The sequence below is a fragment of the Apus apus genome, chromosome 3 (assembly GCF_020740795.1).
Source record: "Apus apus isolate bApuApu2 chromosome 3, bApuApu2.pri.cur, whole genome shotgun sequence".
Taxonomy (NCBI): domain Eukaryota; kingdom Metazoa; phylum Chordata; class Aves; order Apodiformes; family Apodidae; genus Apus; species Apus apus.
In genome coordinates this window covers 110,635,738-110,659,903 of record NC_067284.1, presented here as the reverse complement: position 1 = coordinate 110,659,903, position 24,166 = coordinate 110,635,738, and the positions used below count along the sequence as shown (strand labels likewise).

At 41.3% G+C, this 24,166-nt stretch overlaps 1 protein-coding gene across 7 annotated transcripts in view; it reads right to left on the bottom strand.

The window, feature by feature from the left end:
* ITSN2 (intersectin 2) overlaps positions 1–23,837 on the bottom strand; it is an 83,323-nt gene extending 59,486 nt beyond the window's left edge. For 4 of the 7 annotated variants that reach the window (XM_051613640.1, XM_051613644.1, XM_051613645.1 and 1 more), the window contains exons 1-2: positions 23,235–23,296; positions 10,574–10,637 (exon numbers count right to left, since the gene is read on the bottom strand). In XM_051613640.1, coding sequence (XP_051469600.1) covers positions 10,574–10,604 — 31 coding nt within the window. In that variant the 5' untranslated portion in view covers positions 10,605–10,637; positions 23,235–23,296. Of the gene's footprint in view, positions 1–10,573; positions 10,638–15,365; positions 15,384–21,584; positions 21,789–23,234; positions 23,297–23,784 lie in introns of those variants that run through there. The other 3 variants (XM_051613642.1, XM_051613641.1, XM_051613643.1) reach the window with 3 other exon arrangements.
* Between the last annotated feature and the right edge of the window lie 329 nt (positions 23,838–24,166).

Sequence of the window (24,166 nt, the reverse complement as noted above, 5' to 3'; positions counted from 1 at the left end):
GGCTTTGGGTCCATCCCAAAGCACCACCTTCTCTTGCTTGAGGAATGCACCTCCTATTCACTACTCCCGTGTTCTCAGGCCATGGCAGGAGCCACAGGCAACCACCTTTCATGATGCACACATTAATCCTGCTTCTACTTCTCCTGCCACAAATGCTTCACAGAGGCTCCCAACACATTCAGCAACACTACAGCAACTGGTGGACTTGGCATTGTTAAGTTTACAGTTGGACTCGATGATCTTAAAAGGTTTTTTCCGACCCAAATGATTCTATGATTCTACCTGCCAAAGGAAAAGGGTATCTTTAGGTTTAACAAGTTCAGCAGCTTCTTCAATGTATACACAGTTAAAAGGAAATACCTGTAGTTAAAGCTTGTTAAACAGAGGGACACATTCTCCTTCAATTTTGTATTTTACTAAAATTACAAGAACTGTGCCCCTTGAAGCCAAGAGAATTTTTGAAGATTTTTCAAGTGTCCCTGAGGTACTATCCAAATATAACTGCTACCTGCAGTACACAGCTACACAGATTTGGCCAAGAAATATTTGCAGAATTCAAGAGCATGCTTATAGAAACGTGAATGAAGCAGCACCAGACACATATTTTAGGGTATAATTCACATTCTCTCCACTAAGTACCAGATTTCTAGATATTTAGGTATATTGGGAACACTTTGGTTCAGCAGCTTGTTAGAATTTGAAGGTCTTTTCCAATGTTGATGATTCCATGGTTCTGTAAAACAGGTGGACTTGGTATTTTGGGAGATGGTTTAGTGGTTAAGAGATTGTCAGGTGGAGAGTTGGACTTGGTGATCTTGAAGGTCTTTTCCAACCTTGATTCTATGATTATAAAATCAATCACTGGGCTTGTTTAACCACCTGCTCCTACAAAACAGGAGCAGAACTCCTTCTTATGTAGTATTTTGTCTGATGCTAAAGTCATTGGCAACCCCCCACTTCAATACCCAACATTTATCTGTATAGGAAGACCATTAATGTTCCTGTGCCATGCAGTGATCTCAATGTAGAAACATAATCCTTGCTTTTAGAATGAGTATAATCCCTAAAACAATTTAGAGATACGTAATAGTCTAGTCATGATAACATCAAAGATCCACTAATTTTCTGAATTTTACAGAGCAACCTAATGATTCCAAAGCACTTAAACTACCCATTTGTAAAAACAAGATAGTATTTCTATTTCTATAGTATTTCTATTTATAAAATCACATTTAGCTCATTATGGCTATCTAGTTTCAGAAGCACCTTTTCAATTAAATTATTGCCAAGCTCCACTGAAAAATAAAGCAACACACTAAGCATATAAAATATGAAAAAAAGTGAAGTACAGACACGGCAAATGGCAGCAATTTTACTTGAATATGTGTAAACAAAAAACAATATTTTTAAAGTTTGTTAGAGCTCCACTAATGTAAAAATGTATTTGGAAATATCCATAAACATGACAGTGCTCTCAACTGCACACTAGCATGTTACCTTTTACACTAGTCCTCTGTAGAATTTGTGACAACTCATTCAGTAGTACTTTCTAAAGTTCTAATGAAACAAGGCTTCTATTTCTGGTCAAAACGCAATGGCTACAGTGTTGGTGAACCCATATTTTGTTCTTGAAAGCTAATTAAACTTTTTTCTTGCACAAAAATACGTGGCACACAAGCTTGGCTTAACCTAAGCCTTCCCCACATCTACATTCAAAAGTAGCGATAAACAGAGAAGTATTTTCTGCCTAATTCTGGAAAAACAAGGCCATTGAAATCACCTGGAGCTGCTGAGTTACAGCACATGAAACAAGCTCATTCTTCTCTCAAATGACACAGATGTGTCTTTGCCCAGAATTAATACCTTTGGGTAGATTTTAGAGATGGAAAAGAGAAGAAAGACACACCAACAAGAACCTTTCAGATGGAAGGCATGAGAAGTTCAAAGTAAGTAATATTATCAAGGCATAAACTGGGCATACCTTGCCAAATTCTCCCTTACCAGCTGCAAAACTTGCCTCATTTTGTTGTTTGATGGACTCCACAGCCTTTCTTCCCAGCATGACACTGAAGATGGAAGATAATACTCTTCAGTTTAGGACAATTAGAAAACTTTTTTGAGTAGACTTCTGTCAACCTGTATAGCATCTAAGACCTCAGTGAGGAAAACAGAAGTTTTTAGTCACCGTGTTTGAGGAAAGAGCCCATCAGAGCTTAGAGCAAACTTTTCTCATTCTGAAAATGGGTTTTTTACACTGCTGCTGCTCATCAGCATTCACAAAACCCCCTAAAACTTCATTACAATTTTACAAAAGGATAATTTGTTTAATTATATTCTAGCAAATCTCTGTGGAATGCAGCAAAACTAGTTAGAGTCAGGTGGGTTACCATCTGCAGCAGCTAGTAAATCTTTTCATGCTGGGAGAAATGCAGGCAGTAAAAGCACCAGGCATGAGGAGCCAAAATGAACCTTGAAATTACGTGAGATAAAGGAAATTATTCTCCTACAAAAATGTACAAGGACATAACATCAGAGCAGAAGTCAGTTCAATAAATACAAGATACTTAATAGTAATTTTTGTAGTTCTCAAAATTATCTGGCCATTAGAGTAAAACCAATGCTTTCAGGTTCTCAGACTTGAGGAGGAAGCCTGGAACCAGAAGGAAGGCTGATGGGCGATTTTTACAATGGAGAATTGGGTTATAGACTTGAAAGGAAAGAGGAAAAGAGAAGAACCACTAAATTTAAAAAAAAAAAAAAAATTACACAGGAAGGGTGGGAGAGAAGGAAAACAAAGAAGCATTTCCTGGAATAAAACTGAATTAAGAGATCATGTAGGAAAGAAAACACAATGATGACCCTGCCAGTGCAGACTGAATATTCACCTGGCTAAGCTCCTGGCACAGAGCAGCAGACTGAGGTGAGCAGGTGGCAGTACTTCCCCAGCATGTCTTCTCAGCCCCCCAACCAGAGCTGGTACCTCATTAATGGAAGGAAAATCCACCTATCTCTAGTCCCTTAAGGAATCCAAGTAACATTTTGGCTTCCACAGCTTCCAATAGCTTTCATGGTTTAATTGAACTGAGCAAAATGCTTTGTTTGTTTGAAATCTACAATGGTATTCTCATTTGATAATGATTAATTCCTGTGTTATCAGAGATTTATTACCATTCCCTTGCCTAAAAAATGGTGAATGACCTTGAGAAGGTGACATCTATATCCACCATCCCCACCACTTCTTTTCCAAGCTGAAAAATCCTACTCAGTGTAATTATTCCTCATATGGAAGCTGCTCTGTATCTTTGATCAATCTTCCCATCCTCCTCTTTGTAATTTCTAGTCCTGCCAGATAGAAAACATGGAAGGAAAACCAGAAGAAAACAAAAAGGTAACAAAACCAAGAATAAAAGAGTTTGCTTAAACAGTAGTCCTTAAAATCTTAAATTACTCATTAGCAGAACTTGTCAACTATACCCAGTACATATACAATATTATTTTCCCAGCATACTAGGGAGTTTGATTTTAAATTAAAAATGGTTTAATTTATGAAAGTAAGACTTTTGGTATTGGTTTATACCATAGTCCACAGTCCTGCCTTCATGGTGGCTTGCGGGGCCATTTATGGAATACAACAAGCAATAGACTTCTTCCCTAGGTATTGAACTCTTTACTGCCAGAAATAAGCACTTTGGGAGACTTTTTGAACCAAAAAAGCCACAAAACCCCCTGCATTTAATAGCCACGGCATAGATCTAAAGTTTTGATTCCATGTACTTGGAACTTCTGGTTCCAGAGCAACTTGACACAGTGAGTCCCCAAACAACTTCTTCATGGTATGTTACAGCAAATAATCCAACCCACCAGCCTTTTTCTTTCTGCCGACTTTAAGCTTAGTAACTTCACTGGGTACTGCTTTCCTTTTCAGTTCCTTTTCTATGCTATGATGGCTTTACAGATTTTTATCACATTGTTAACTCAACTGTCTCCTCTCTAAATTAAATTAAGCAGCTCTAACCCATTTAGTCTCCCTTAACACAGGAGCCACATTCTCTCTTTGGCCACCTTGTTGTTCATAGGCATCCTTACTCCATGTCTAATTCTAGGTTCTTTCAGAGTCTCCAGCATCCCAGATCCTGGCAATAGCAAAGTGGAACATTTCCAGAAAGGTGACCCTAGGGGATGTTGAGTTACCTTTTTCAGGTTAGGTTAAAAAACACCATACATATATTTCTTAATCCATTCTGAATAGAGAACATGTGAAATAAGAGGAATAATTTTGCTGGCCTCCCAACCCACATCATCTATATCAAGAAACAGCTTATACATTAATTCACACCTGTGTTTTTTTCCCACAAGCCTGAAGATTTCTTGTGAAATACAGTGTTATGAAAACACTATCATTTGCAGCACAGCAAATTTTACCTGTGGCTCTTAAGAAAACATAAGCATATTCCTTCCCACATTGTTATGCAAGTATCTACACACACTTTAACAAGTGTAGAGTTCATCAGTAACAGTGATACCATGACTTTCAGGAAAGACATGTTTCCTAGAGAAACCAAAACCAGACTGTGGAGAGCACAGTTAAACACAAAATTACAGTTATAAGAAGAAATGCAGGGTAAAATGTTGGTACATGCTTTAAAATGCACCCAGTATTATTATTAATATAGATATATATAAAAAACACTTTGAAAGAAACAACTTCAAGAGAGACCACTTCAGTTAATCCCACCTGTTCTTGAGACTCCACACAGAGAACTTTGCTTCCAATTAAACCACAAGTGTTTTTAAGTTATTAAATGAACACTGATATTCTTTCAGCTTTCTGGGGTTTCACCCTTCTAGCTATCTCAATTATGATTTAAAGTAACTGTTCCATTGTAAGAAAAACAACAGATGTCCTTAACTGATACACTGATGCAGTGTATTGAAAAGCCTGAACATACAAGATTCCTAATTAAAGTAACACAGCATTATATAAACACATTTGACAGAACACAGTATCTAAAAATTCATTTATTCTTGGCATTATAATTAGTGGCTAAACCTGAACTCATTCTGGCAATACCAATTAATATCATCGATGGCCAGTTCAAACTGGCCACGATGATCACAGATGACATGGAATTTCAGATGTGAAGATGGTACTACTTCATAAAATGCTCATCAACCCCAAACTGCAAAAACCACACAAAGTGGTTTATCATTTGTACATTTTCCAAACTTTTGAAGCTACCCCTTCAAAAAATGAAAACTTTAAACAGTCAAGACCCTTTGAAGCTCGACCATGTGATAGATTTGTTTCTGAGTCCCTTCGTAAGCCTTGGGGCTCTGGCTCCATTTTGGGCAAGTATTTGTAGAGCTTATATTCTTTTTTGATTTTCTTTTCATAGGCTTTGAAGGAAAACCATAAGGAATTCTCACTGACATGCAAAATTAATAAAGCAGCTTGCATTAGGTATTATTATTCCAGACAAAAAACGTTCCCAAATCAGAATAGTCTTATAAAAGTTAACACATGATACTAACAAAGTAAAATCACCCATAGTCTTAAAGTAAGTTAATGAATGAAGATCTAATACTAATCTTCACAAGGTTATTATATTTTTCTTTTTAAAATTATTTATTTTATATATATATATCTTTTAGGAGTATAGGATTGGAAGGGACTATTGAGGTAACCACCTCCAGACTGCTGCTACTCCAAGAAACTCAAATACATGAATTCCTTCCTAAAATGTAAGCTCTGCTTTGAGGGGATCAGACTTTTTCCTTGACCATGGTCCAGAATGTCAGTGCCAACAGAACTGTTCCAGACAAACTGCACCAACAGCTGATTCATCTCTAGGTAACCTTGTGCTATCATTGTACTTAGAAGTTATTTTCCTTTCTTAATGTTTAACTTCCTAATAAGACGAAAATAAAAAGCAAACTTAGATACTGCAAAGTATATAAGAAACTTTTTTTTCTTTTTAAATAAAGCCTCTATTTTGGTAGGTTTAACAGTCTCTTTAGTCTTTCTCAACAATTATTTTTTTCTTGACAACACTGAAGCCTAATTCTTCATCTACTACACTTTGATTTTTTTTCCTCTCATATGCAGATAACCCAATTCTACCCTGTATCCCACAAAATGTCTCACCAGTGCCTTATGCAATAGGACACAGTGCTCCTTGCTTCACCCATCACATTTTAGGATGTGTTTCCTTTCCCTCAAATCATGTAATTACTACGTGATCATCTAACACATCCGGTTGTCTTCTTCCTTAGTCACAGCCAACTGCTGAGTTCTCAGCACACAGCGAAACTTCTTCTAGCCCATAGTGGTATGACTAAAAGCTATTGAAAGGCAGCACAACAGAAATGACATGGAATTTAACCAGTGATATGGAGTTCATACTGTATAATTCTGGATGGAAAATAACTCCTACGTTTATGTCATCGACCAATTTGATCAGTATACTGTGCTTTTTACTGATGATGTTGCCATAAATACTAGTAAGACTGGTCTTGAGATAAAAATCCATTAAGAATATCACTATTACAACACCCTAGTCTAATACTTGCATTTTCTCTGCCTTTTAGCCACTTGTTTCTCTAATGATGTCCAAACATGGGATCTGTTACACTTTGTCTACAAAATTCAGTTACTGAAGAAAGAATTTCTTAACAATTTCCGTTGTTAAAACCTACTGACATTTATTCCATTTAACATTTATCTCCATGTCTAATTATTTCTTCCTTTCAAGTTTTCCTCTTACATCTTCCGTGTGAATCATAATGAATTATGGATCAGACACTTTGTATTCTGCAATCCTATAGCACTATTTCTGACTTGTTAGGATTAAAAACAAAACATACAATACAGCACACACAATTGGAAATCTAATTGTTTGCAGGATGTGATGGTGGAAGATACATTACCATCTGACCTGAGCATATGAATTTTGCTCTATATCAACTGACACTACTGTCCTCACTGAAAAATAAGAGGAAGGATGAATTTATAAGAAAGGTCATAGAAAATACTTCTCCTTGGCTTATAACTTATTTTATTTTCCTTCTTTTAGATAGCAGCAGAAGTTCTGATATTTTCTTTGCAAGGTCTAACTCAGCTTAGTATCTTTATCTACATTTGTTGATATCCAGGTCTACAGTTTCCGTATCTGCAATGCATAGTGGGTCAAGAGTCAAGTTGCACTCAAGTAGTTTTTAACTGAATTGAGATGAAATAGTTCCTCCTAATTAAAAAAAAATAATCAGACCACGGATCCTGAAACAGACTTTTTTAATAGAGAAGATGCAGCAGAATTTAGCATAAGTTGAGTGTTTTACCCTTGGTCATTAGTGGAAGCAGAACCTAACTCAACCCATTCATGTCTACTCCAGTGTCCACAAGTAAGTGCAGGGACACAAAACTCAATTCTACTCACAGCTGCATAAAAGCCAGTTGGACTTAGGAGGTTGAGAAGCATGTGAAATGAGTTCTAAGTATTACTTTTTGCACCTCCATTTATCAGAGGTATTTTCCTGCTGGACCACCAAAAATTGTATCAAAAGGAAACAGGTGGTAAAGGGGAAGAGGAAGGACAAATGAAAACATAAACAACAAAAAAAAGTACAGCCCAAAAATTCCAATGGTACTTAAGGAAACAATGTGAAAGATACTGATCAGCAAACACTGCTTTCCTTGTTCCAGCTGGACCATCAAGATTAAATCTCCCCAAACCGAGTTCCAGCATCAGTGTGGATATTAAACCTTGAAAAAAATCTAGTGTAGAGAAGGGTATTTAGGGGAACAGGAACATCCCACAACTTTCTCCACCTGTAAAGAGGGCATCCCATGGCAGTGAAGCTTACTTCTTCCTGCTCTGTGATTGACAGCAAACACAGAGACAAATTAAGTGGAAGTGTATTTTAACCTACTAAAGCCTTTATCCTTTTAACTGCTGCTTGTGGTTAGGACAGTAACTCATTCTTTAGATACATAATTGTTGAAGACATTTTGTATTATTTTTTTAATGTTCCAGGACCTGAAGGGGACCTACAGGAAAGCTGGGGAGGGACTTTTTACAAGAGTGTGGAGTGATGGAACAAGGAGTAGTGGCTTTAAACTAAATGTGGGTAGATTTAGATTAGACATTAGATAGAAATTCTTCTCTATCAGGGTGGTGAGACACTGGCACATCTTGCCCAGGGAAGCTGTGGCTGCCCCATCCTTGGAAGTGTTCAAGGCTGGGTTGGATGTGGCTTTGAGAAATCTGGTCTAGTGGGAGGTGTTCCTGCCCACGGCAGCAGCTTGGAACTAGATGATATTTAAGGTTCCTTCCAACCTAAACCATTCTATGACAAATTCCTTTCTATGAGACCATCTGAGTATTGTGCTTTGTCAGTTGAACCCTGCAGTCCTCAATGTGGTCGTCACTCTGTGTCGTATAATCATACCCTTCCTTGTACACACATCCACTTCAGGCTATCCACTCACTTTTCTGTAGCACTGAATGCCAAAAATAACCCTGAAACAGAAACTACTTCATGCTTTATGCTACTAATGAACTAAATGCTAAGTATACTGTGCCTTGGTAAGAATAAGAGGTTTTCTCCCCAGAAGGAAAACACCATTTTCCTCAAGCAGGACACAAAAGGAAAGAGTCCACGCTGTGCTAATAGAAAGGTGTGGCAGGCAGCCAGTGCTCTCGGGCTGCAGCAATGCCTAATGGGTTAGTTGCCTCCAACATAACCTCATTCTTCATCTCGAGCTTGAAGTCACTACCAAGGTCTAACAACATAATTAGAGGTTTCCACTCAGCAATGAGTGGTAAACGCAGGTGATCTACTTTGAATGCAAACGTCAGTGGAAGTAAGTAGCAGGGAAGAGGAATACAGATTAGAGAAGAACAATTTCAACAGCAACGATTACTCAGTATTCATCCAGAAATCAAATTAAAACTACTGCTTTTCCCCACCTGACTCTTCTGAAATTCAATCAATTCTGATAACAAATATGTCTGCAAAACTACACATGGTCATTCAAACATTCTGTGAGAAGCAGTAGTTTAACTGTTGCCTGGTACCTCTCACATTCTCTTAGGATATTTTTCAACACAGTAAAATCCTGTGAGGGGAAAGGCTGCATCACGTGGCACTGCTCCTTTGGTGAGCAGCAGAGAGTACTGCCCAAGTGACTTCACGTCAAGAAAAGGTCCCTGTCCCTGACTAAGATTTCTGAGATCAAGTCCTGAGTGTGCTCAGTGCCACCAATACGCTTTGCAATCCTCCAACAGAACCAAGGAGTAAAAAGCAAATCCAAAAAGACACCAAGTAGTTTATGCATAAATCAACCACGGAGACAGCCAAGACGATAAATCCTCCCTGAAGAGCTTCTGTTTGTGTATTGTAAATTGAGGAGCAAAAAGTGTGTGGCAATAAAAAAAAACGCTTTTTCATAATGTCCAAAGAAGTGGGGGAAAAAAGTCTGGTATTTAGGTTTTTCCCTATTAGATATACAATATATTGACTTTTTTTACTTCTCTTTTATATTTAAGTCAGTGAAACAAAGTCTGGAACAAACAGAAGCCAACTGTATGAAAAAAAAAAAAAAGTGTTGATCACACTGATTATTTTTTCACAATATGGTTTATCCACACATGACACAGATGTGGAAAACAGAGGTTTAATTTGAAATCTGAATGTTGTTCTGCAGATAAACACTTCCCCTTCCTCACCCAATTTATCGCAGCAGTGACAATTTTTTAAATTAGTTAAGTACAGACCTCCTTATCCTCCTGTAACCTTCACAGACAAATGATATGAAATACTTTTTATTCTATCTATTTCCCCGATTTTATTGGGAGAAATACCCCTATCTGGAATATCTGCAGTGCAAATAATTGTTTCTATATTTGTCTTTCATTTTGACCAGCTCTGTTAACAACAACATGTAATCATCAAATTTCTCAGCAGATATTAGTAAATTGTGTCTTCATAAATAAGGACGCTCTATAAATAAAGAGCCCAAACACATACATACATGCATAAACAATTTTAAGGTTTCAACTCCTGTTTTTGAAAAGAAATCACTGACAATCAAATCCAAAAGTTTTTAAACTAGAAACCTTTTTTTTTTTTTGAGAAAGACTGTTTTCATCAACGTAGCAAATTGCTTAACACATTCAAATACTTGTGGTTTAAAAATAAATAGCATAATTATTATAATGAAATACATTTTGTGCTGAGTTACTTAAGAGAAAAGTTATGCAAGTTAAATCAGCTATTACTTAGCATATTCCCCACTTAAAGTCTGACAGCATCCACACTGCAAGTCACACATTCCTCAAATCTTCACATGATCTGAAATTACAAGATGCTCCAGGCTTATCTATATTATAAATTACACTGCAGTGATGATTCTACCGAATTTCTCCCAGTCTTACAGCACAAGTTAGGCTACAGGAAGCAATCAGCAGCAAACTGACCATAACGCTGCTGCAGGGACTAAAATCAGCGTATTTTAAAAAATAACGAGAATAAAGACAAACGCTCCCACCTCAAACCGACCCGGGCTACTCACCATTCATAGCTGCGGGAAACTGAGCCATCATGGTCCTGAAGATGCCTTGCTAGCTCTTAGCCATCTGCAACAGAAAAACATTGTGCCATTAATAATGCAACAAGGACAAAACGTAGCTCGGTGCTGCCGCTGAGCAGGGGGAATGTCTGTCCCCTTTAGCTCGCACTTCCGACAGCAAACAATGCTGGGTTCAGCCTGCTGCTGAACAAGCTCAATTTCCATTTGGGAGGGGGTGGGGGAATTTCCCCCCCCCCCCCCCCTTTTTTTTTTTATAGGGTATGCAGTGCAGTCCTGAACCGAGTGGCACATTCTTAAAGGAAAACAGTACCAACTGTTCAGCAACTGCTGCATAATGTACACAAACAGTAGGCAACATGTCAGAACATATGGCCTGGAGAACAGCCTTCCCCCAGCAGAAGGACAGACTTGAGGTCCTGGCAGATCTTTTCCAGCTCTCCCCAGCAAATATTTATGCATATCATGAAAGAAGTTCAATGCACAGCTCTGTAACTGAACGCTGCTGCTGAGAAAAGTAGAACAATCATTATTCAAATCCATCCATTCCACTATTCCACGCACTATTTACACAGAAAATGCTCTTACATGATGTATTCAAAAAAATTACTAATAAAAATTCATAGTCAGCCAGTCTGGCATAACCAACACAATGAAGTTATTCCTTCTCTTGAGCTACTGCATAAAGACTCAAATGCTGTGTTTAAAGGGGTCTCAATACTTTCATAATGAATATCTGAGTATGAAGACTAATTTTGTTATTATAGTATGTAATTCTTCAAAGAGTACCTGTATTGATGTTATTAATTCTTTAGAACTGCAAAATATTAGCTAATACTTATCTGAGGGATAAGCATAAGTACCACTTAAATACAGAACTGAGACAACATGGTGAGCCTTTGCTTTGGATGAGACTATTTTGGTTAAATACTGAAATTTATATATTGTTATCCTACACTCTACATGGAGAAACTATTGTTCAGCATGAAGCTACAAAACCAAAACTTTTATTTTAATTAAAAAAAAAAAAAAATCACCTCTCAGATCCCTCTGTCACTCCCTCTTCAGATACTAAACCTTCTCCCCTCACTAATAAACCCCTTCACCTCTTAAGTACAGAACCATCACATCCCCCACAGTCCCTCCTCCTGCCAGGAAACTCCTGTACACCTCATCACAAAAGTCACACAGCTGGAAAACACTCTGGTTTCATGTGAGGACAAGGACCTTTTTTTTTTATTTATTGCACATTTCTCTAATAAAACTTAACATCTGGGATCAGTTGTTAAAAATCCTCTCTATATTTTACATCATCATTATTATTATTTATGTATGTGTTTAAACATTATTTGAATTATTATTTATATGTCCTCTAAATAACATGTAAAACCACGCTATTGTAATAGGCCACAAATCATTAATTCTCACTGTGTTATTTTTAAACTTCACAGCCACATGTGGGCCTGGTCCCCCAAAATGAATCAAGAAAACTATTTTATCTGAAGATACCTTGCTCTGTGTTGCTTATCCAGCTGTCCAGTGAGGAATGAACAATTCTTAATTTATTTTTTTTTAATATGACACATTACAGACCAGTGTAATTAAGACATTTGATGTTCTAGGGTTTTTTAATATACATTATACACACATAAACATATATATTTTAAATATTTTTGCCCAGGGAAGTTGTGGCTGCCTCATTCCTGGAAGTGTTCAAGGCCAGGTTGGATGGGGCTTGGAGCAATCTGGTCTAGTGGGAGGTGTCCTTGCTCATGGCAGGGGGGCTGGAACTAGATGATCTTTAATGTTGCTTCCAAGCCAAACCATTCTATTAAATGAAATGTGAAAGAAGTAAATTGAACGATTGGCGAGCCCGAATGATCTCTAAGGGTGACACTTAGTAGTAGCTGCAGAAAGATGAAAAAAGGAAGTATGGACCTATTCCAATACATGAATTCTAAAACAACTTTTTAGGTTGCTTCCAGTATCCCTTCCCAGGCCTTACTAGCAACCTACTAAAAATCCAAATACAGCCTTTCTGAAAATTCTTCCAATGTTTTTAAACATCTCTTCAGCATGTTTCTCTGCAAAAGCTGTTGTGTCATGGAGGGCTAAAAGAGAACCTGAAACCATGACACAGAAGCAGGGTTATGGTGAACATCCCCAGAATCAACAAAGCAAAAGACCTCTGCACTGCGATTTCCACATGCAAGTGACTTGCTCTAGATTTACAGTCTTACTGGATAAAGGCTATATGTTTGATCTTCCCTCCAACACATTTTGTTCTCTTATTTTCAGACAGCTTTTAGGGTTTTTTAATGATTAATTACAATAGAATCACAGAACCATTGAATATTCCAAGTTGGAAGGAACCCACAAGGATCACCGAGTCCAACTCCAGAAACTTAAAAGTTAAACTATGTGTATAAGAGGATTGTTCAAAAACTTCATGAACACCAGCTACATTGGGGCCATGACCACTTCCCTAGGGAGCTTCTTCCAGAGCAGGACCACTTCCTCAGTGGAGAACTGCTTCCTAATACCTCATCTTAACTTCCTCCATGACAGCTTTAAGCCATTCCCTTGTGTTCTTTGTCCAAACATAAGAGACCAGCACCCCTCTCACCACTCCCCATCTCGAGGAAGCTGTAGACAGCAATGAAGTTACCCCTTGGTCTCCTCTAAGCTGAACAAACCTAGTAACCTCAGCTAATTCTCATAAATCTTACCCTCTAGTCCTTTCACCATCTTTGTTGCTCTCCTTTGGCTACATTCTGATATTTTTATATCCTTCTTACATTATAGAGCCCAAAACTGCACCTAGTACTCAAGGTGAGGCCTCACAATTTAAGTCAGATAATTATGAGACAATACAAATCTGATCATAGACTGATTAATTCTTAAAGTGCAAAATCTGGAGATATTTTTTTTAAATACTTTATACAACTTACAGCTACAGAGAAAAGTCAGACTTAGCCTTCTTCAGTTTTGCTTAAATGGCTCATATAGATTGAGCTTTCTAAACTCGCATCCGCTGATGACCTGAGTGGGAGAAGTAACCCGGGCAGCTCCAGGCAGACAAGATGTGTAAACTGTCAAGTCTCCCTCTTTCTGACATCCCCAGAGTCTTAACTATACCATACTTTAAAATCAGTTGAACCATTTTGAGGTCAAATCCCTCATGTGAGCTTGGTGAGGTTCCTTCCTTTTTAGGAAAGCTCTGCATGTATGGAGATGCATCTACAGTGGTGAGACACTGGAACAAGTTGCCCAGAAAAGCTGTGGATGCCCACACCATGGAAGTGCTCAAGGGCTTGTTGTATGGGGCTTGGAGCAACCTGGTCTAGTTGGGGGGTGTCCCTGCCCATGGCAAGGGGGCTGGATTCTCGGTCTATTCCAACCATTCTTTGATTCTGTGGTAACAGAAGTTTCAGAGGTCATGCTAAGCAGAATTAGAAACCATAGTCAGACAGTGAATACAGCACACCCAAGTTATCATCCATACCACTTAACTGCCCTCTCAAAAGAAGGAGTCCAAGTTATATACTGTTTCATATTCTGTTCCAGTGCAGCATTCTCAAAAATAATGAGCAGCCCAGTCTAAATGTATCAATGCAGTTTTTTTCAGCATAGCTGAAAACTCCCTCAGCTCCCCAGGCCTGGGCTGACCCAGCTTGACAAGTCTGCACTGGGCATTTCCTTGTAGATGCACCAATCTTAGGTCCAAAACCAAGCGGGAACTGCCCAACAGATCCGTACAAAGAGTACATTACACCAATGTGATGCGATTAAATAATGATTTAGCTCTGTAGTCTCTCTGTCTATTGGCAGATCTTGCCCTATTTTAAAATACTAGACCTGAAGGGCACCAAACACCTCCTACATTAACCCTCACAAATACCACTGAAAACCACAACCTTACAGGAGCAACCAGGAAACATAAATGGGATTTTTACAGGATTTGAGATCACACCAGCACTGAGACCCCATTCTAACCCTTTGTACAGATCCATTTCTTTTGGACAACAGGATTACACTGAGCACACATGCTTCTCTGGTGACAGATTCCAAAGCCCTACTGAGAGGTAAAAAAAAAAAAAAGGAAACATAATTTCCCCTCATTCCATTTTTTAGGGAAGGAGGAAACAGACCAGTAAACTCAAAGCCTACACCTGTTTTTGAAAAGGTTTGTGGAAACAATTCTTCACAAACAATGGAACTTTTCCTCAACAAGTATTCTGTCTTCTACATCTCCACAGAATGTCCCGAAGGTTTGTATATTATGCATAAATCAAAGTTAAAAGCAGCTTATCTTCAGAAATTCCAAATAAAGTCACTTTAGTCACCATCTGCAAAAGCACTTTGCACCTTTATGACACAGCTGTGCACCACATATTTATCAAGAGAAATCTCAGCAAAATATTCTCTCTTTAGGCCAAACTCATTTTTAGAGGAACTCTGATGACTTTTAATCATTAATAGTGAAAGCTGTAAATTTCCAAAGAATCCTGTTTATGCAAAATGTTTTATGAGATGTGCTTTGGTGAACTCTGTGAACAGCCTGGAGAAGGAGTGGCAGCCACAGCACGAAATCCACATTATAATGAAACAGGACCAAACATCCCTGTGAACACTGTGGACAACATTAAGCCCTACTGCCATTTAGGGTGAAAACAGGAAAACTTGGATGCTGTGTTTCAATAGCAGAACAGCAAGTTCTTGTAAACAAACCATCTGACTAGTCCCAATGTTTAAAGCATTGTTTTCACAAACTGACCTGCCAAACTGCAACTTCTGCTCCCTCTCTCAGTGCTCCCTATAGTTGATACAAGCTGAGAAAAGACATGAGGAGATTGCAAGAAGCAGGGGGGACCTCAGGACCATGCTGAAAGCACAGAAAACATTAGAGCTGGGCAGACTGCAGGGAAAAGAAAACGCTGCTTTTCCATCATAGCCATATTGCCATTTTGTGAAGAATAGTCTTACCACAATCTTTGTTAATATTTATACATGAATCAAATGTCTTGAAAATATTTCTCAGAAAAACCACAGCCACATAGTTTCAGTAGGAATGAAGCTCTTGTGCATCAGGCTCTGTCCCACCAGTTTTAACTGGAAGAAAACAAATACCATGGAGACAGCATGTGTGTACACACGACTAGTCTTTTGCTTTTCTCAAGGACAGAAAGAAGATTTATTGCCAGTTTTTCTGTAAGAACCAATTAGTAAGGAGAGATATTGTCATACTAGTTGACCAATTTACTCTTTGCAAGACCTGACTGGGATAGCATCAAGACTACTCATTAGTATTTGCAGAGCAAACAGTGACAGTGTAATAGCCCATGCAGTTGTCATGTGCTTTTTTTTAATTACCCTCTTAAAAAAAAAAAAATTCAGAGATTAAGCATTAGTAAGGCATTATAAACCAGCATAGTCTAGAATTTCTCTTTTTTCAACACACATTAGGAGAAAAGTTTACCAATTAAAAAAAAATAGAATAAAACCAACATCATGAATTGGCCAGGCAAGAATTTATCTCCTTTATACAGTGGAGTTATACACAGTGCTATGGCCTTTTCAGAAAGTGCCATGGCCAGCTTGACAAAGTCCACTCGCTCTGACAGCAAAGGAATGACACCAGTGACAAAATGAAGAAGTTGATCCTGAGTAGCTAGCAGATCACTGGCTCTTCCTGCTCCCCTCTGTTACTGTGGATAAGAGTACTGCAGGCCTTAGTTAATACTTCAGCATTTCAAGAAAAAAAAAACGACTGTTAAATATTTCACTTCTTAACTCTACAGTACAAAGTCCCTTCCTGTTCACTGTAAAACAGCAACTTGCTTCCAAAGTGATGAAGATAGAACATAAAAGAATTTTTTTTCCTGACAACTATCCTTCCCTCCACCTTGACCAACTAACAGGCTTCCTGAATATACTGGCCATTCAAAACGGATGCCATGTAAAATACAAGGATCTCTGTTTCTGTTTAAAAAACATAACTGTGTGGTCAGCATTGATGGGTTTGCTCCCTTTCTTACACAGCTGCTCAGCGGTGAAAGCATCCATTCAAAACATCAAGACCCAGCTCAACTCTTTCCTCTGTCTCTGGAGACTGAAACAGATCTTTCGTTCTTCCTAGGAGAAGGGTTTCCCACATTTTATTGCACAGTCACTTCAGGAAACCCATGCACAATGTTTGGAATAGTAATGTCAACTCAGGACTTCAGCCTGCTACATTATATTCTCTACCATTGAGCTAGAGAGTCACAGGTCCCTGTCTGTCCATACCCCTCCAGCTTTGATTCTTCTTTGCAAAGTAGTTCTGAAGGAGAGAACGGGAATTCCACTTCAGGAAGCTCACTATTTAAATCCCTGGCCCTTCTCCCAGGAGACGTGTACATGCACTTCCTCAGGAAAAGATGGGAATTGAACTCAGCTCTGTCACGCCCTGGAAAAATACATTCACTAACCTGATCCCAGACACAGACAGACATTACCACCTATGCATGCTTGGCTTAAAAAGGAAAAGAAAAAGAAAATAAAAAAGATAAAAGCAGAGGCTATTATAATTTTTTTAAAAGGTTCTGAGCTTCTACCTTTGAGAAAGAATCAGGCTGTATATCATAACCTTTCCAGAGAGCTGAGTGAGACACACTTGTTCCTGAATGGGTGGTAACCTAAAATATGCTGTCTTTTTCACTTCCTACTTCCTAATTTACATGACTCCCCACTCTCCATATGCTGGTTTTTCTAGATCCTGATTTGAGACAGATCAATTCTCACATCTAATTATTTGCAAGCATTGTACAGGAGCCCTGTGATGCTGTTTGGTGAGTTTCACACACCTTGAATGCTGGAGTTCTCCACTTCCACGTTACAAGTCCTAATTTATGTTAATGTGGACTCAGGTATAACATGAATCTTTCATGAGCTTTCTCTTCATTTTCTTACTTCAACCACGTCAAGGTTTAAAGATCATCTCATTGCAACTGCCCGGCATGGGCAGGGACATATTCCACTAGACCACATTGCTCCAAGCCCCATCCAACCCGGCCTTGAACACTTCCAGGGAGGGAGCAGCCACAATTTCCCTGTTCCAGTGTCTCCCACGCCTCACAGTAAATAATTTCTTCCTAATATCCAATCCAAATCTACCCTCTTTCAGTTAAACCATTTCCTCTCATCCTGTCACTCCATGCCCTTGAAAAGAGTCCCTCCTGATCTTTCCTGTAGCCCCTTCAGGTACTGAAAGGCTACTATGAGATCCCTCTGGATGAAAATTATGAAATATGTACAAATATATAGAAAACCAGTATGATGCTCCCCCCCCCGGTGATGCTCACGTTACCACTGAGGATGCAGGGAAGGCCACAGGAAAGTCCCGGACTTGGACTACAGGAGTTAAGAGACAGGAACTGGATTCAGGAATCCAGGATCGGGATCAAAGGCAGAAGAACAAAGTCCTCTCAGATGCCAGCCTTGGACCAAGAGAGCTTGACCCTCATGACCCCTCAGAATTATACCTAGTATGATAGGTGTGGGATGGAATACTTAGTTTGGTCAATTTTGGTCTCCTGTCCAGTCTGCTCCTCCCTGCAGGAGAGTTGCAGCTGTGACCACTTTCTTCCCTTTCGGTTCCAGAACGTAAAATACTTCTCAGAACCAAGCAGTGACCTTGGTTCTGCATACCATTCTCCAGCAGTAACCATAAACACCAAGTGTTATCAGCCCTAGGCGCAAACACTGACTGGAAAACACGTTGTAATTTCAGAAAGTGTTGTCACTTAAAAGAGACTTTACTGAAAAGCAAAAATACTAGAAAGAAAATTTGTTCTGTCATGGCTCAAACCAGGACAAACCATGACTGGAAACATTCAGAGTACGTTACTTCAGAACTTAGCCTGTTGAAATCTTGCCATCTGAGAAGAAATTTTAAGCCCTCTCCTGTCCTTCCATCAGAAGCATCAGCAAAATCTGCTTCCTCACAAAGCAAAAAAAAAACCCAACAGCAAAATTCTTATGCTAACTTCTCCTAATGATACAAGAACTTGTTGCTCGGCTTTCAGTCCAAGACTGCTATGGCTAAGAATAAAACAAAAGACAGAAAATATGTGGGCAGCTTCTAGTCTCAGCAAAGTACTCTCTTTCACTTTTGTTAAACTCATGAAGGTAAAGCTGAGACTTGGGCTTACATTTTATGTATCTGTTCTTAAGCTGGGCAGGTGCACAAAACCATCACAGGTTTTACTTCTCAAAATGGAATGAGGCCTTTAAAGCAAAGAAATGTAGTTTATCTTTGATGAAACAAAAACCAGGGAAGCCTTATGGGAGAAAAAGTAAAGATGGGCATAAGGCAGTCAAAAAAAGAAAAATTAACTAGGTAGCATTATTTCAGATGGGCAATGGATGGGTAAAAATGCATTCCTCAAAGTGAGACAGAAGAGTGTGGGTGTGAAGGAGGCCCAAGAGGTCCTGCCCAGCACAGCATCTGCAAGTGGTGTGCTGGACCTGGGACCCAGGCAGCATGGCCACAGCACCTCTTACCTGCTCCAGGTGAAGCCTCCTGCTTCAGACTCCCTCTCTGCCACAAGTCCCATCCACCCTCTATTACCATGAACAGTCCTTTAGAGCATCCAAAATTATGTCTCTTAACCCTTAACACTGAGCTCTACAGCATACAGCAATAATGTTTTGAGCACTACAAATGAGTTTCATTAACTCAGGGAATCAGGTATCACCTGGGTTAAACACACATCTCAATGTCATGTCAAGCCCCTATAAGCAAAAGTACATTTCAGTTAGAAAGACACTTGTCCTACATTAAGAAACTCGTAATATGACTGCATTGAAAGTGAAGTGGAAAAAGCAACAGAGTTTTAGATTTTTATTAGTAAAATTTTTGATCTTTCAAAGATAGGACTAAATCAGCTCTGCTTACCAGCATAGCCATAATAGGCCATTTTTTTTTTTTTGCCTTCCAATTGTAATATTTTTAGAAATAAATAAGAGTAACTCCCATTTCCTGTTCTTTCCTTATTTCATGTGTATGCTGTTGAATCACTAAGTGCAGATATCACTGACTGACATCACAGCATTTCACAAAATCCACTTGCATCAGCCTTGAAAATTTTCACTAGAAGAGCCAGCTCAGAATTATTATCTGCTAGTTCTGAAGCAACAAGAACCCCTAACAAAAGGTCTCAAGTCAAACTGGCTGCTCTCAGAATCGCTGTTCCAAAGAAGTTGTGATTTACCCGCATCAATCAATTTTTTTCAACTATCTGTAACTGCAAAAATGTTTAAAAATAATTCTCAGGTAATGGTCCTATATTAGGTAATTCCAAATTGTTGTGCTGCTACTGTCATTAGGTTACATCATTTGAATTTCATGTGGTGTTCTGAAAATAAGAGTTACACAACACTATTCTCATCCATATATTAATGTTCAATCCATTACTTTAACTCTAGGATTCAAGTAACCAACCTGGTCAAACTGTGTTCCCATATTGACCTAGTCTTAAATATTCTGAATTTGAAGAAAATGAAATTTCATCAAGTCCATTTTTACTTAATGATTGTATGTGACCTAATCCTCACCTTTTGACACAACAGTAACAGAAAAAAACAAGTTATTACAGCCTCTGGTTACTACAGCTTCTATATAATCTTGCAATAGACACTAAAACAAAGTATGCATGGGTGTAACAAGAATCAAAGATACCTAATGAAATGAAATCATTTATGTCGTTTTCTAGAGAAAGACTTGACTCTTAAATTAATCTGAGAATAATAGAAAAAAATAAAAATCCTGCTAGACAAGTTACTAACAGGAGTTACATGTTAGTAACCAGCATGCTTAAGTTCTTACCTTGACTGTCTAAGAGTATGAGACATGAGTTGTTAAATACGTAGCTTCATCAACCCCACCATCCAACATGAACCAAACTTAACAGAAGGGTGGACTTTGCAAAGATCTTAACTGCCTAAAAGATTTATGAGAAAGCAGACAACCAGAGAAGACACTACCAAATTTGGTTTCCCCACTGATGAGAAAGATGGCTGGATGTTTCAGTACCAATGTCAGACACCAGAGAATCCACATGGCTGAAAGATACTCTAAACATACTGACCAGGAGAAAATCTTCAACACAAGCTTATATCTGATCAGATTCAGACACCCAGTGCTGCAGAGAAAAAAGCTTCACCAGTGGCATTGCTCACTCTCTCAAACCAGAGACCTCTGCCTCAATTTGCAAAAGGAACTAGTGATACAGACTACGTTGCTCTTCAGGAGCTAGGAACAAGGTCCTTTCCTAACAGACACTTGTTTTCAAGGGGTCTGAAGCCTTTTGATAATGCCCCAGGCAAAGCCCAGACATCACCTTTCACTTTTCAAACACTATCCCATTTTCCCCACCAGCTCCAGATGAGTAGTTCACTGAGGAATTACCATCACCTACAGAACTTAGCTTCATTTTTCATAGCTGCTACTTTGCTATGGCATGAAATGAATTCACTTTCCCATATTAAAGACCCCGACAGAAATATTTGTAAAAAAACCCCAAAACTACTGTAAGAATTTCCGTGGTCCAAATCACTGTAATACCTGAATCTCAATAAATAAAAGCCTTCTCAACAACCCATTTCAAAGTCATCCACAGCTGTGAGCTGTGTCACTCTGCACACAAGAGGAACGGTGAAAAAAATAAGCAAACATAAAGTTCTGATAGCAAACCAACAGAGCAGATAACTCCCCAGTGTGATTTGCACTAACAAACCAGAGGTATAGCATTATTGTTGTTAGTGCTACAAGGAACACAGCTTTTGTTTGTATTACAGTGATAGCTAACATGTCAGTCAGGGCCACATCCCATAGCCTAGATTTTGTGTAGACAGAAGAGGGAAAAAAAAATAAATGCAATTCCCTCAGGATAGTAATTAAAAGGAGAAGCACATTCACTTGATCTAATTTAGTTATCGTGGTCAGGATGCTCACCTGAAGACAATTTCTGTGTAACAGAGAGTGTGGAGCAGCCTCAACTCATGTCGCAGGGATGGATGCAATTCTTCCAACATCCTATGGGAGCCTGGAGTCTGAGCTAAGGTTTCTCTAAACACTCAAGAGCGAGATGCGGTGTGAATGCCCCTCCCAGCTTAGTCAGAATAAAACAATACAGAGGAACCAAACGGAAGGCAGAGACTGGAAACACGGTAAGAAAAAAAAAAAAAAAAAAAGAGCCAAGTGTAGCAGAACGGAGCCTAGCTATTTATCCAGTCAGCTCCCAGGGCTGGTTATTTCCGAACATCACCCTTGCAGCTACAGCCAGGCTTCAGGGCCAGCTGCGTTTGGGGCACCTCCAGCTCGACCCGCCCCGCGCCGAAGCCCCTCTGTCCCGCCCGCCCCCACGGGCCTGGGCGCTGCTGCCACCGCAGGCTAGCACCCACAAAACACAAGCGTGCCCAAAAGACAAGACACGCGTACGGGCGGGCAGCCTGACCGCGGGGGCAAGCGGCTTGTCGGCTTCTCCTTCCGACGCGCTAGACGGGGAATGTCCCAGTGACGGCTAAGAGAGCTGCTGTGAGGGTAGGGGGGAGATGACAGGGAGTATGCTCAAGCACAGCCTGCTTCAAGTTCTGCCCTCTGACAGGTGCCAAAGTGCAAACTGCTGTGAAACCCACTATTCGAAATAGAACCTGCACGTTCAGGGAGAACCGAAGCGAGTGCCTCAGCCTCGTTTTACTTTCTGAATCGCTTCGTGCCGCCAGGGCGGGCTTAAGGCCAAGGAGAGCAGGGCTATTTACAGCCCCCAGACGAACTTCAGCTGCAGCAAACAGCTCCACTTCTCTAAAGCCTCTCACAGGAACCGCAAGAAACAACACGACCAACAGCACCACGAACCGGGACCTCTCAACACCCCCGAGTCGCCTCCGCTCCCCCGCCCGGGGCACCGAGCCGCCCGGGGCACCGAGCCGCCCGGGGCACCGAGCCGCCCGGGCACCGAGCCGCCCGGGGCACCGAGCCGCCCGCGGCACCGAGCCGCCCGGGCACCGAGCCGCCCGGGGCACCGAGCCGCCCGGGGCACCGAGCCGCCCGCGGCACCGAGCCGCCCGGGCACCGAGCCGCTCGGGCGCTGACAGCGGCTTTTCCTGCCCCGGCCGGGCGGGCAGCAGGCACAGCCCCGCGGGGCTCCCCGGACACGGTCTCGGGCCCGGCGATGGAACCGGCTTCCCGGGAAGGGCAGCTCCCGTAGGAACCCTGGAGGGGCTCCCAGCGCCGCTTCCCCGGCAGCGGGAGGGACCCCACGGCCTCGCCGGGGACTCGGGCGAGCCGGCTGCTCTCCCGGCGGGGCGGAACGGACGCCGGACGCTATTTTTTTTTAAAAAAAAAAAACAACAAACCCAAACAAACCCACCAAAAAAAAAAAAAAAAAAAAAAAAAAAAAACCAACCAAACCCCACAGAGAGAGAGAAAACCCATAAATACAGCAGGTTGGTGTAAGAGGAGCCTCCATTGTTCCCCCCCCCGGGCCGGCCGGCAGCAGCGGGCGCTCCCCGGGCCGGCCGGGCTGACAGCCCCGCTGCCCCCAGCCCACCCCGGAGGGCGATGGGGTCGGGCCGCGTCCCCCGCTCCGCAGGCCGCCGGTACCTGTTGCGCTGCCCGCTCGGCGCGGGGCTGCTTCCTCCTCCTCCTCCTCCTCCTCCTCCTCCGCCTCCCGCGGCGTCAGCCCCACAACATGGCGGCGGAGGCGGGGGCCGCCCGGGGAAGGCAGGCGGGAAGGGGGAGGGAGGCGGGAGCGGCGGGCACGGGCCGAGGGAGCGGCTGGGTGCCGGGCGGGGGGTCGGCAGCCTTGCCCGCCGGTGCCTGAACGAGGGGGGCTCCTCGCCCCGGGCTGGCGGCTCCCGGCGTCCTGTCCAGGCTGCCCGGCGGGGACGCGGAGGCGGGAGGACGGGGCCGAGCCCGCCCGTTTTCCGTCGGTTCAGGTCTTTCAGCGCTGGTTGATCGCGGTGCCTCGGCCGACAGCCACCTGAACTGACAGAAAATGCACCGCACCCTCCCTTAAAAACTGTCTCGCTGCGGATTCCGAGCGCTTTCTCCCCATCTCCTCCAGAAGTTACTTTAACTTTTCTAGCTGTACACCCATAGTTAGGGAGGGGGGGGAAGGGTGATAAGCTCTCAAATCACCTCAGTTCAATACCTTGTGGAAGGCTGAGAAGCTGTCAGCTCTGGTTTGATGGTTCCTGCACAGGCGGGACTCCCAGGTGGAGTTTTCCGGGCTGCGAGGCCGCCTCCCCCCTGGAGCGGGGGCCGCGGGGCCGCCGGGGGTGCCCGGTGCTGCTGCCCCGCGGGAGCGCGTCCTGCTGGGGCACGGGCAGCGGGAAGGAGGCGGCTGGCACCGAATTCGGCTTCTGCCAGGCACTGCTCGGCACACACTGAAATCTGGAGGGTTTCAGGGATTTATCTTTAAAAAAAAAAAAAAAAAAAAATAAAGGTTATAAAGAAGGAGGTGCATGAAAAATGTCATTTTAAAACGCTATTTCCTTCTTCAGCAAGTGGATCTTGCTGTTGACAGAGGCTGA